This window comes from Plectropomus leopardus, chromosome 19, assembly GCF_008729295.1.
Source record: "Plectropomus leopardus isolate mb chromosome 19, YSFRI_Pleo_2.0, whole genome shotgun sequence".
Classification (NCBI taxonomy): Eukaryota; Metazoa; Chordata; class Actinopteri; order Perciformes; family Serranidae; genus Plectropomus; species Plectropomus leopardus.
Genome location: NC_056481.1, coordinates 427,948 through 442,485, shown reverse-complemented (window position 1 = coordinate 442,485; position 14,538 = coordinate 427,948). Strand labels below are relative to the sequence as shown.

Sequence of the window (14,538 nt, the reverse complement as noted above, 5' to 3'; positions counted from 1 at the left end):
GCAGTTATGGCTTTGATTCACAGTTTTCAGGTTTGATAAGAATTATTAATTTTTTTGTTTTATTTTATTATCAATATTTTTATTTTGACACACAGAGACACACAGAGGACACACACAGAGACACACAGACGACATACAGAGACACACAGAGACAGAAACAGAGGACACAGAGAGACACACAGATACAGAAACAGAGGACACAGAGAGACACACAGAGGAAACAAAGAGGGTACACAGAGACACACTGAGACAGAAACAGAGGACACAGAGAGACACACAGATACAGAAACAGAGGACACAGAGAGACACACAGAGGAAACAAAGAGGGTACACAGAGAGACACACTGAGACATACAGAAGGCACACAGAGGACACAGAGGACACAAAGAGGAACACACCGAGACACACAGAAACACACAGAGTACACACCAGAGACACAGAAAACAGAGGACACAGAGAGACACAGAGAGACACACAAAGAGGAAACAAAGAGGGCACACAGAGACACACAGAGGACACACCAGAGACACACAGAGAGACACACTGAGACATACAGAAGGCACACAGAGGACACAAAGAGGACACACAGAGACACACAGAGGACACACCAGAGACACACAGAGACATACAGAGGGCACACAGAGGACACAAAGAGGACACAGAGACACATAGAGGACACACCAGAGACACACAGAAGACACATCAGAGACACACAGAGGACACAGAGGACACACAGAGACACACAGAGGACACAGAGACACACAGAGGACACACCAGAGACACACAGAGGAAACAAAGAGGGCACACAGAGACACACAGAGGAAACAAAGAGGGTAAACAGAGACACACTGAGACATACAGAAGGCACACAGAGGACACAGAGGACACACAGAAACACACAGAGGACACACCAGAGACACAGAAACAGAGGACACAGAGAGACACACAGAGGAAACAAAGAGGGCACACAGAGACACACAGAGACACACTGACACTGAGACATACAGAAGGCACACAGAGGACACAGAGGACACAAAGAGGACACACAGAGACACACAGAGGACACACCAGAGACACAGAGAGACACACAGAGACATACAGAGGGCACACAGAGGACACAAAGAGGACACAGAGACACACAGAAGACACATCAGAGACACACAGACACAAAGAGACACTCAGAGGACACAGAGACACACACAGGACACACCAGAGACACACAGAGGAAACAAAGAGGGCACACAGGGACACACAGAGGACACACAGAAACACACAGAGGACACACAGAGGACACACCACAGACACACAGAGGACACAAAGAGGACACACAGTCGGTTTAGTTTGTCTTCACAGTTTATTCATGCAGCTCTCACAACATTCACTACAGGAGAAACTACAGGCGCACCATCACCATGGAAACCACATGATCACCGTTGGCTCAGGTGCACCTACGAGGACAGAAAACAACCCACTGCTACAGAGACAGTTCAGACGCCTTGACAGAACCCGTCCGCGGTCCATCAGAATGGCGTGTTGGTCTGTTCTGCACCGTGCCTTGTTACTATGGCAACAGCGTGGCCCAACATGGCTGCCGTGAACTATGAGAAGACGACACTACGATGCTACAACGCTACGACACTGTCAGGATAGAAAAACGGTCCAAATACAAAATGATCAAATGAAGTCTTTACAATCAAAAACAGCTCAGAGAGGTCACCAGAGGTCATACGGGGGGGGGGGGACAGCTGATGTCTGACCGTGGAGGTGCGGACGGACGGACAGTTAGGTACAGAGAGCCGCTGAGGTCAGGTGGTACCCTGATATCAATAAACTGATCACAGTGATCAATAAACTGATCACAATGATCAGCATGATCAATAAACTGATCACAATGATCGACAGACTGATTGAAAGGTGTGTGGGAAAAAGGTCAAATCTTCTGTTTGTCCATCCGTCCGTCTGTTCGTTTGTTCGTCTGTTCGTTCGTTGTCCGTAATCGTTCGTTTGTTTGTGTTTTTCAAAGAGAACACTAAGATACAACACGAAACATTTCTGTATTTTTCCGTGTGTCCGTCTGGATTTCGGGATAACCGCTGATCCGGCAGGCACGTCCACAGTCAGAGCAGGAAGTGTTTTTGTTTAGTCACATGACCTGGATGTTTGTGAGGGCGGGACCATCCCGTTGGGGGCGTGGCTTAGAGGTGTGGCTACATGCAGGCTCAGACTGGATCTGTTAGCACCGTTTAGTCCGTCAGGTTTAGAAAACCACAGAAAACAGAACGAGAGACTGAAGAGTCACAAACTAAAGTTTACCTGTTTCAAAGTTGAACCGATTGATCGGAGTGATGGATTAAATGATCAGAGTGACTGATTAATTGATCAGGAGCGAGTATTGACCTCAGAGTGACAGAAGATTATTGACGACATGTGTTTTTAATTTACAGCAAATGGATTTATGGAGAAAATGAATTTGCCCGTAAAAAACATCCAGCAGGTTTCACCTCAAACAGAGAACCAGTGAAACCAGTTCAAACGTGCACTGGTACTGCGACTGTACAATGAAAATTAAGTGATGAGTTTTCAGACAGATGAAACAGGGTGATGTTGAATACACATAAGTAGTATTTAAAGTACTTCAAACTACATATTCTAAGAGCCAATAACATTCAGTACTCATTAAACTACCTTCATTGTAGTATTTAGTACTGGTTGTGAGGTTGTCATAGTATTTTGTAATACTGGTAGGGTTGTAGTACCATTGTTGCAGGGATTAAGTACTTTTCTAACAGGATTAAGTGGTAGTTTGTAGGATAAAGTACTTTTTTTACAACAATGTTGTAACTATCACTGTATTTGAAGTAACTTTTTGTGGGGTTCAGCACTTGCCAGATTGCAGTACTTGTTAAGAGATTTTCTACAGTTTCAGCAGGGTTACGTACTCACTGAAGTAGTACTGTTTTAGAATTTAGTATTTAGATTTTAGTTGAATGGGTTGTTGTTGTTTTGATGTAAAAGTACTAACTCGTGTACTACTACTGTTGGATTTAGTAGTATTTGTAGGGTTGTGGCACCATTGTTGCAAGGATCATGCAGTTTTGAGTCTTAGTCTTAGTGTTAGTCTAGAGTTTTGTGTTTTAGTAGTATTTGTAGGGTTGTAGTATCATTGTTTCAGGGATGGTGTATGGGAAAATACTATTATTCTGGGATTCAATATCAGTTTCAGTACTAGTTGAAAGTACTTCTCTAACAGGATTAAGTTTTAGTTGTCAGATAAAATAGTTTTTGTAGCATTGCATGAACACTGTTGTTACATTCCGTACTAGTAATTATTTTGGGTTTAGTATTTGATGAAGTACCACTATTTTAGGAATGAGTACTATTTGGATGGTTATCGGGTTTTCTAAAAGTAAAACTACAGTTATGGCTAATAACTAGCCATTGAGTTGTAGGTTAAGTACGAGTTAATTCTACAAGTGAAACTGTTGTGGAATTTAGTACTGGTTGGAAGGATGCTGTAGGGTAGTTGTGGTAGTTAAAGTATTCCTGTCAGAGGGTGTAGTACTGGTTGTTGTAATAGTTAAAGTATTCCTGTCAGAGGGTGTAGTACTGGTTGTTGTAGTAGTTAAAGCATCCCTGTCAGAGGGTGTAGTACTAGTTGTTGTCATAGTTAAAGTATTCCTGTCAGAGGGTGTAGTACTAGTTGTTGTAATAGTTAAAGAAAAAAAAAAAAAAAAAAAAAAAAAAAAAAAAAAAAAAAAAAAAAAAAAAAAACAAAAAAAAAAAAAAAAAAAAAAAAAAAAAAAAAAAAAAAAAAAAAAAAAAAAAAAAAAAAAAAAAAAAAAAAAATAAGTATTCCTGTCAAGGGTATAGTACTGGTTGTAGTATTTCTTATTTTCGTTGTTTTTTGGACAAACTCAAAGCGAGCGTTTAAGATAAGACAAACTCAAAGCGAGCGATGTTGATGTTGGAGCGTCCTCCGGGCGGGGCCACGATCCTCTGAGCAGAGCGTCGAGGGATGTGGTCGTCGATCTGACTTCCTGGAAGAAGAAGAAGGTGACGTGTGAACGCTGTGGTCATTAACTGACCTGTTGATGCAACAGAAAAGGTGTGTGTGAGCTCTACCTGCCAACGTGAATCCTGATTGGTGGAGGTTTCGGAGGCCGCTCTGGGTTTTTGGACAGGACGCCCCCTGCTGGTCGGAGTGGGCGGGACCGATTTAGTCATACTGATGACATCATGGACCGGACCATCGTAATTTCCACGGGAACGCCGCGAGCCTCGGCCATCTGAGACGAGGAGACACAACGACTGAGACAAACTCACAACTCATTTTATTGATCAGTCACTGACACAATGACCGATCAATATACTGATCAATGTACTGATCGATGGCTTGAAAATCAATGGCCCGATCAATATTATAACTGATCAATGGACTGATCAACAATAGACAGATAAATAGTTAGCTGATCAATGGAGTGGTCGATCAATGCACCGATCAATAAACTGACAGATCAATGGACTGATTGACCTGCTGAACCAGTCCATTGGACTCCAGCAGTAAACAGCATGTTGATCTGTCATGACGTCAATGCTTATTGATCAGCTGATCAGCTGGTTCTCTGGTAACCACTGAGTCTGGAGGCAGACCCGTTGGTTGGTTGGTTACCTGCTGGCTCTGCTCCTCTGTCAGAGGCAGAACCAGCTTAACCAGTAATTATACTGGTTTACCTGTGCGGCAGGTGTTACCTTGCTGCGGGCTCGGATCCTCTTGTAGACAGCGTCTGGAAACGACTTCCTGGGGATGAAGCGTCCGGAACCTTCGGCCACGTCCAGTGTCCCACCTTCAAGAACGACTCGACCGCCGCTGATCACCACCGATGCCACGCCACGAAACTCCAACCCCTCCAGGATGTTCACCTCCACCGTCTGAGGAGGAGGAGCAGGAGGAGGAGGACAGAACACATCTGAGCCGTCCCTAAACATATCTGAGTCATCCCTAAACACATCTGAGCCGTCCCCAAACACATCTGAGCCGTCCCTAAACACATCTGAGCCGTCCCCAAACACATCTGAGCCGTCCCTCAACACATCTGAGCCGTCCCTAAACACATCTGAACCGTCCCTCAACATATCTGAGCCGTCCCTAAACACATCTGAGCCGTCCCTGAACATATCTGAGCCGTCCCTCAACATATCTGAGCCGTCCCTAAACACATCTGAGCCGTCCCTCAACATATCTGAGCCATCCCTAAACACATCTGAGCCGTCCCTAAACACATCTGAACCATCCCTAAACACATCTGAGCCGTCCCTCAACATATCTGAGCCGTCCCTAAACACATCTGAGCCGTCCCTCAACATATCTGAGCCATCCCTAAACACATCTGAGCCGTCCCTAAACACATCTGAGCCAGAGGAGGCGATATGATGAAGATGTTACCAGGTTGTGAGTTTTTGCAGAAACAGTTCGTGTCTCTTTCGGGTTCCAGACGACGATGTCAGCGTCTGATCCCACAGCGATCCTCCCTGAACACACACACACACACACACACACACACACACACACACACACACAGAGACAGACACATCAGTCCTTATTTCAGCTGAACACTTGATCAAACCAATCGATCACAGCAGAACAAACCGATTGATCACGGCTGAAGAAATCAATCGATCAAGGCTGAACAAACCAAACGATCACCACTGAACAAATGCCGGTGATCACAGCTGAACAAACTGATCGATCACGGCTGAACAAAGCAGCACAAAGCGACTGATCACACTCTGACATCTCCTCAGTTTACCTTTTCTAGGGTAAATGTTGAAGAGCTTCGCAGCGTTGGTGCTCGTTACGGCCACAAACTCGTTCTCGTCCATCTTCCCCGTCGACTGCAGACAGAAATCAGATTTGTCAGTAAGAAGAAGACGCTGACCTCTGACCTCTGACCTCTGACCCTCTGCTTCATATGTCTCATGGTTTGGGTAGCTGAGCTGTGAACCAGCAGTTATTTTGTTTGTATTAAATCTTCAAGCTCTCGTTCACACAGAAGAAGAAGAAGAAGGTTGATAACGAGTTTCTCTGGAGGACAAAGACAGACTGTAACTGTCTCAATGTCTCCTAACACCTCTGCCTGTTCCCATCAGGTGTGCAGGTGTGCAGGTGTACAGGCGTACAGGTATACAGGTGTGCAATTGTACAGGTGTGCAGGTGTGCAGGTGTACAGGCGTACAGGTATGCAGGTGTGCAATTGTACAGGTGTGCAGGTGTACAGGCGTACAGGTATGCAGGTGTGCAATTGTACAGGTGTGCAGGTGTGCAGGTGTACAGGTGCACAGGTGTGCAGGTGTACAGGTGTACAGGCGTACAGGTGTTCAGGTGCACAGGTGTGCAGGTGTACAGGTGTACAGGTATACAGGTGTGCAGATATACATGTGTTCAGGTGTGCAGGTGTCCAGGTGCACAGATGCACAGGTATGAGGTCTCACCACGGCTCTGTCCCAAACCACAGACATCCTCTCCTCGATGCCGTTGGTCCCCTCAGGGATTAGAGTGAAGTCATCTTTACCGACTGCCTTCTGAGCCGTTGAGAAGCTGCACTGAGCGCTGGACGTCACCTGCAGGTCCCCACTGTGAACACAGAGAGACAACACCTGGATAACACCTGAAAACACCTGACATCACCTGATATCACCTGAATACTGACCGTGCTCCCAGGAAGTGGTCATACTGACCATTCCCACAGTGACCGTGCTAACAGGAAGTGGTCATACTGACCATTCCAACAGGAAGTGGTCATACTGACCATGCGAGCAGCGAAGTCAGGTAGGCAGGGGTGGAGGGGTCGGGGCTGAGGGGCGGGCTCATGACGAAGGCGGCAGCTGTGGCCCAGTCTCTGGACCAATAGTGAGAGCCGTCTGTGGCCAGGCTAGCTGTGATTGGCTCCCCGTACACCACCATACCTGAGGACAGACAAGAGGACGTTAGAAGACACTCTGAGTCCACCTGACCCTGAGTACAGACAGGAAGACATAAGAGGACAACATATCAGAACCGTCCCTAAACATATCAAAGCCATCCCTAAACATATCGGAGCCGTCCCTGCATATTTTGGGCAGGGACTGCTAAGCGACTTGTAAACAATCAGTGAGTCTTTTAATCAGATAATTTTAATCCTGCTGCTGTAAAATTTGACTCTGATGAACCTTCCAATCACAGATCAATAAAGTGGCCCAGTCCTGCTTCCTGAAGGTCAGAACCACCTCCAGAATCAGTACTGTTCCACTCAGACTCAGAAAAGACAGCTGGCCTCAGCTGTCTGATGGTCTGCGTGATGGCCGGGATCTAAAGTTTGAACTGAACCTGATCTGAGAAATAGAGAGTGATGAAGAACACATGATGATGAGGGTGATGATGATGATGCTGGCGATGATGACAGTGACGATGGTGATGGTGATGATGATGATGGTGATGATGATGGTGGTGATGATGATGATGGTGATGATGATGGTGGTGATGATGATGATGGTGATGATGATGAAGGTGATGATGATGATGGTGATGATGACGGTGGTGATGATGATGATGATGATGATGGTGATGATGATGGTGGTGATGATGATGATGGTGATGGTGATGATGGTGATGATGACGGTTGTGATGGTGATGATGATGGTGATGATGATGGTGGTGATGATGATGATGGTGATGATGATGGTGGTGATGATGATGATGATGGTGATGGTGGTGATAATGATGATTATGGTGATGATGATAATGATGGTGATGATGATGAAGACCACACGATGATGGTGATGATGGTGATGATGATGATGATGATATTGATGATTATGATTATGGTGATGACGGTGATGATGATGAAGAATACATGATGGTGGTGATGACATCACCTTTCTTCCTGGCTTTGGCGATGACATCAGCAGCGGATTTACTCATCACCTTGGTAACGTACAGCGGACAATTGGCTTGTTTGGCGATGGTAACGGCCCGATACACCGCCTCTGTCTCCACCTGATACACACACACACACACACACACACACACACACACAGTCATCAGTGACACACAGCATGACAACATGCACACATCATACAGGTGTAATCTCAGGTGAGTCCCACGTGTGTTGCAGGTGAGTTGCACGTGTGTTGCAGGTGAGTTGCACCTGTGTTGCAGTTGAGTTGCAGGTGTGTTGCAGGTGTGTTGCAGGTGAGTTGCGGGTATGTTGCAGGTGAGTTGAGGGTGTGTTGCAGGTGAGTTGCGGGTGTGTTGCGGGTGTGTTGCACGTGTGTTGCAGGTGAGTTGCACGTGTGTTGCAGTTGAGTTGCAGGTGTGTTGCAGGTGAGTTGCGGGTATGTTGCGGGTGAGTTGCGGGTGTGTTGCAGGTGAGTTGCAGGTGAGTTACAGGTGTGTTGCAAGTGAGTTGTAGGTGTGTTGCGGGTGTGTGTACCTCCTCAGGGTGAGACAAAACGTGTCCTTCAGGTCCGGTGACTCCCAGAGAGAGAAGCTTCTTCTGCTCCTGATAATACAAACCAGATTCAGATTCAGTCACACATAAACACAACAACAAACAACAACACAAATCATTACAACAAACAACTACAGATTCAGTCCACTGTAAACACACAAACACAACAATAAACAACACAAATCAGTATAAAACAACCACATAGATGTGTCATTAGCTGATGTTTGTGTTTATTTACACATAAATTTACTCTTCTCGGGTTATTACCTCATCGATGATGTCACCATTCTCAGCATGGATGAGAGCGATAGCGCCCAGATCCCGCAAGACGCTGAACGCCTCGTAGAGCTGAAACCACCAGAACAGGAAGCAGATTCAGGAAACTGCAGAGACAACGTCAAACTCTGACCCAAACAAATAACAAAAAACAACAACAACAACAAACAGCAGCAAATAGCAAACAAACAAAGAGCAACAGCAAACAAACAAACAAACAAACCACAGCAGCGGTGGATTAACAGTGGGTGTGTCTGACCTGGCAGTCGGAGCTCTGGTATCTGTCTTTGTAGGTCATGAAGAACAGGAAGGAGTTCACACCTGAAACACACACACCACAGCTGAGGACACACACACCACAGCTGAGGACACACACACCAGCAAAGGTTATGTGTGTGGGGGGGTGACCTCTGACCCTGGTCTCAGATACAGATGGTACTGATAATCCGTCTTAATAAACGGTGCTGCTGTCTGTTTATGACATAAACATTTATTCATTCTGACCTGATTCTAACCGAGGACTGTAAATAATCCTTAATATGATTCTAACCGAGGACTGTAAATAATCCTTAATATACATACTCTGGTTCGAACAGCTGACAGGTGAACCTCGTGGTAACAGAGCTCGGAGTCATGTTAGTAAAACACATGTCAGACTGACCGAGCGCTTGAGAGCGCTGGCTCACTTTTTTTAAAAGTCAGGACTGTGCAGCTGAATGTAGTTTGTGTCAAAGTGAAGCTCCAATGCAGCATTTCATAAATATGAAGCAGTGCAGCATCTGTGATAGCTTTAGGGAAGCAGCTAATGCTAACGTCAGTTCGGCGGTGGAGCCCTCAGGCCCCGGTGGCTCAGACGGCTCTCAGTCGATGGAAGTCAGAGTCCAACACATTTACCATCGAGAAACGAGGGGAGAGGACTCAGGAAAAAAACAACAGAGCATCACACAGCTGCTGAGTTTATCCTGAAAGACAAACCATCACTGCAGTGGAATGAAGATGAGATAAGTCACGTCAGTTTTATTTATAGAGCCCATTATCACAAAACATGCCTCAGAGGGCTTTACAGCAGGCACCCTCCCTCTGCCCTTAGACCCTCACATCACCTGAAGAAAAACTCCCGAAAAAGAACCCCTGTAACGGGAAAAAAAGGAAGAAACCTCAGGAAGAGCAGCAGAGGATGATGAGGGATCCCTCTTCCTCCTCTTAGGTTTGATAACTGCTGATCTGCTGACAATCATTTAACTTTTGAAAAACATACTAAAACGATCAGAAAAACACTGAAATGTAGCGTTGTTAACTTCGACCGCTATTACTGCATATCTACTGCCAATTAAGATGTTGTTCGAACAAGCCTTAAAAGTTCTGTATCAATAAGTAGCAGTATTGATAAATATCAGTATCGATAAGTATCAGAATCTAAAAGAGTATCAATAAGTATCAGTATCAATAAGAGTATCAATGAGTATCAGTATCGATAAGTATCATTATCGATAAGTATCAGTATCAATAAGTATCAGTATTGATAAATATCAGTACTGATAAGTAGCAGTATCATTAAGTATCAGTATCGATGAGAATCAGTATTGATAAGTATCAGTATCAAAAAGAGTATTGATAAGTATCAGTATTGGATAAGTATCAGTATCATTAAGTATCAGCACCGATAAGTATCAGTATCGAATAGTACTAGTGTTGGCATCGATAAAATGCTAATGACACCCGTCCATAGTCTCAGATACGGTGTGTGGGGCGTGACCTCTGACCTTGGTCCTTGACGAGCGTCTCCAGCTCCTCGTACAGCCCGTCGTGCCAGCGCGTGATGTCGAAGTGCAGGGAAAAAAGTCGCAGCACGCTCGCTGCTCCGCCGCCTCCTTCCACTGCTGGAACGCCGTCAGTAAACTGGTCCCCGGCTCTACCAGCACGTGGTCCACTGCCAACACAACGCGGGTTTGCACCCATCACTGATTGTGACTGAGTATTGGTTATTGGTTATTGATTACTGATTGGTGGTGATGCTGACTGATGGTGGTGGTCCCTCCGGCCACGGCGGCGAGCGTCCCCTGGTAGAAGCCGTCGGCGGGCTCAAGCCTCTCTGTGCGGCATGCAGGCTGGTGTTGGCGTCCACGCCTCCGGGGATGACCAGCTGACCATACGCGTCCACTGTCCTCACGCTGCCCGGGACGATCAGGTTCTCCCCGATCTGCCTGATCAGTACGCAGCACAGGAAGTGATGTCACAGACGGTGATGTCACAACTAATCTCCTTGTTATTAAACGTTTATGTGATAATCAATATTAAAATAATGAACGATGTTCACATCATAATCAATATTAAAATAATAAAAGTTGTTTACTTGATAATTAATCTCATTACAATGAAAGGTTTGTTTACTTGATGGTCCCGTCCTCCACGTAGACGTCGGCGTAGAACGACTGGTCGTCATTGACGATTTTCCCTCCTTTGATGATCAGGCGGTCGCCCTGGAAACAAACACAGAGAGAATGCTGGGAAAATTAAAACAAGCTGTTTTATTTTGAAATGACTGATAAATGTAATTATTAGAGATTGATTGATTATTGATTTTGTGTTGCTGAACGTCTTTAATTAAGCAATATTACACAAGAGGACGTGTTCAAACTTCATTTGAGCATGACGGTCCGCAAGTATCATTAAATTATCAATAATTTTATCAAAAATTAAAGACATTAAATCTCACCCTCTCGTGTAATATTGCGATTATACAACTATTACCAACAAAATAAAAGTGCATAATCAAAATATATTCATGTTTCCAGGCTATTAGCTCTCAAAATAAAACGCTTTTAGTGACTGTTATCTCTGTTTCCATGGAAACACACAGAGCTTGACTAATTCCTGGAAAACAATCAGTCACGTCTGTAGAGTCCTGTATGAAATGAAATGTGGTTTATTACTCCGGTGAGTAGGTCGGTCCTTAGGAACGACCTGCAGACACGTTTTCTAGTCCCTCTTCAGTCCGCTGGCCGACTCGTGCGGATACTTTCGAGAGCCTGTGAGATTGTTTCCCAAACTAAATGCATACAACAGATATAAACACAGATATGCTTAGCTCACTCAGTTTATTACAGCTCTCACGAAAAACATTTTCCATGTACAGATTTAGTGATTAAACTCACAAACTTGTCACCCCGCTGCTAATTTCTCTTCACTGGCTTCCAGTGGCAGCCAGAATCAAATTCAAAGCACTTCTCTTGGCTTACAAAACAATCACAAGAACTGCTCCAGCCTACCTGGAATCCCCGATCCAGGTCTACTCTCCTTCTCGCCCACTACGCTCTGCATGCGAAAGACGCCCGGTGCTTCCAGCCCAGCACGGCTCTAAATCTCTAGCCAGACTCTTCTCTTCTGTTGTTCCCAAATGGTGGAACAAACTTCCAAACTCTGTGCGATCTGCTGAGTCCCTTTCTACTTTTAAGAGACAATTGAAAACTCAATTGTTCCGAGAACACCGAGGCACTAACCCTAACCCTAACCCTCTTCTCCGCTTTGCCCTTTGGGGTAAATTAAGTCAGAAGGTCCAAAACCCAGCACCTAATGATTATCTAGCACTGACAAAGTTGTGTGATGTTGTATATTGATTGTCATCGTAAGTAGTGACACTGAGATTGTTGAATCTCAGATGCTGAGATCGCTACTGGTTATTACTTTTTTCAAAAAAAAAAAAAAAAGGGGGGGGGGGGTGTCGGCACTTCTTCTGCCACTAGACGGCAATACCTGTGACCAATCACACCTGAAGCACTTTTTGCACTTACTAAGGGTTTTTTCCTTAAGTCTAAATTCTTGCTTGTGTTGTACGTCGCTTTGGATAAAAGCGTCTGCTAAATGAAATTGTAGAATTGTAGAATTGTCGAAACTTTACCTGTATTTTTACGCTAGCAGCTCCGTGTCTCGGCACAGCTGACAGAGCATGACAAACATTTCCAAAAACTCAAGAGCAAGCTAGTCCAAAAGTCCAAAAGTCAAAATTAATGAAAAAAGACGGGCATCATCATTTCCAAAATGTATAAATGTTGTTATCCGGCAAAATACTCAGTGCAGTCCCAACCAATTAGCCTATTTTTCCCATCATGCCTAGATTTGGACTGAGTGGTTTTAGTTTGCGGATAAGTACTTTTCGTTGTCAGTATAGCAGCGATGGTATCATACATGCTGCTGCTCTGCTGCATTACTGCGTTAATACTTTCATGTTTCCTGGAGCTCTGACGCAGAAATGGTGGCGTGATCTCAGTGATGAGGCAGGCGTGCTGAAATGCATTTTGAGCACGTGCTAACAGTCTTGTGGACCAATCAGATTGCTCGGTTGGAACTTGTTGTTGTATAAAGTCTCCATAAACAGGGAGGGCTGAACAAGGGTCTCCAGACCTTCAGATCCACTTTATTGATTACTGATTACTCTCTCCGATCAGAAAACAATGACTTCTTACTGATATCATTCATGTTCAATTCATAAATGTTTCATAGAAAGTTTTAAGGGTGATGACGTCACTCAGGTGAGTGAGGATGGACAGGAAGTGCTGTGGACCACTTCTTGTTGTGGAACAAAAAAACAGGGGAGACCTTATTTAGACGAGAGTGGGAGGAGCAAAACATCCTGCACGTCTCTGATTGGCTGGAAGAAAACAGACATTTTAAAAAACTCTCGACTGGTTTACTGACAAATTCAGATTAAATTGCTCTTCCAGAGTTTAATAATAATAATAATAATAATAATAATAATAATAATAATAATAATAATAATGATGATGAAATAACCTCTGTGAAGCCATCCCACTCCCAAATTTATACCCAATAAAAAAAAAATATTCTCAGACTTCAGACATCCTCAGGAATCTGCTGGATTCGAGGATTGGTGAAGCAGACAAAAAATGCAAACTGATTTGAATTACTTTAAAATGCCTATTATTTTCAGATTTGAAATTTCCGGCAGAAGAAAGATTAACTAATGATGTGATGTTAACACACAGCGCTGAAAACCTCACATGAAGGAAATCCGGTTCAGAATCATGAACATTTAGACTTTTTTCCCCTTTTTTTCATCCTTTTTTAGGAAGTGCTGATGAAATATTTTAGGATAAAAAGAATTTTATTGTTGCAGGTGGACGCTAAGATGTCCCAGTTCTCCTGAACGCAGCCTGATTTTAACCCGTCAGTTTTCTACCTTTTAAAAATTTGCTATTATTCTGAAAACCGCAGAAATCATCATGAATTCTCTCTCATTCATTCATAACGGAGCCGGGACTCTGCAGCGGGTCCGGCAGAACCGGACCGTCCCCGGTCTGGTCCGGTCGGTGTCTGACGGGCGGAGCTGCAGCATCCCTCCCGCCTCACCGCGCTCCCGTTACCGGCCGGCTCAGCCCGACTCGGCTCGGCTCGTGTTTACCTACCGCGGGTCTCGCGCTGTTCTTCTTGTTCTGGAACGACATCCTGATCGATCCGTGATCGACTGATTGATCCGCGCGCACACACACACACACACACACACACACACACCGTCAACCTGCTATTGTTGCTCCCGTCAGCTCTGACGTCACTCACACACACACACACACACACACACACACACACACACACACACGGCTTCCAGTGTGAAGCTTCAAAATAAAGTCTGGGTATTTTGAAATAAAAACGGTGTGAAGCCGGATGACAAATGAAACGCCTGCTGGATGTTTTTTTTTTTTTTTTTTTTTTTGCGGTAGTATTGTGTATGAAGTAATCGATTAGTTTTTTCGCGTCTCTC

General features: G+C 44.6%; 1 protein-coding gene across 1 annotated transcript; it reads right to left on the bottom strand.

Annotated features, from left to right (window-relative positions):
* Positions 1 to 4,205: 4,205 nt before the first annotated feature.
* On the bottom strand, positions 4,206 to 14,254 carry dpysl4 (dihydropyrimidinase like 4). The gene is given in 16 exon segments (XM_042507544.1): positions 4,206 to 4,286; positions 4,750 to 4,929; positions 5,444 to 5,529; positions 5,808 to 5,892; positions 6,490 to 6,631; positions 6,807 to 6,963; positions 7,912 to 8,032; positions 8,469 to 8,537; positions 8,754 to 8,834; positions 9,022 to 9,083; positions 10,526 to 10,601; positions 10,604 to 10,692; positions 10,783 to 10,842; positions 10,845 to 10,966; positions 11,154 to 11,242; positions 14,186 to 14,254. Coding segments are annotated over 16 exon segments (1,524 nt in total). The 5' UTR covers positions 14,225 to 14,254; the 3' UTR covers positions 4,206 to 4,220.
* Positions 14,255 to 14,538: the final 284 nt, after the last annotated feature.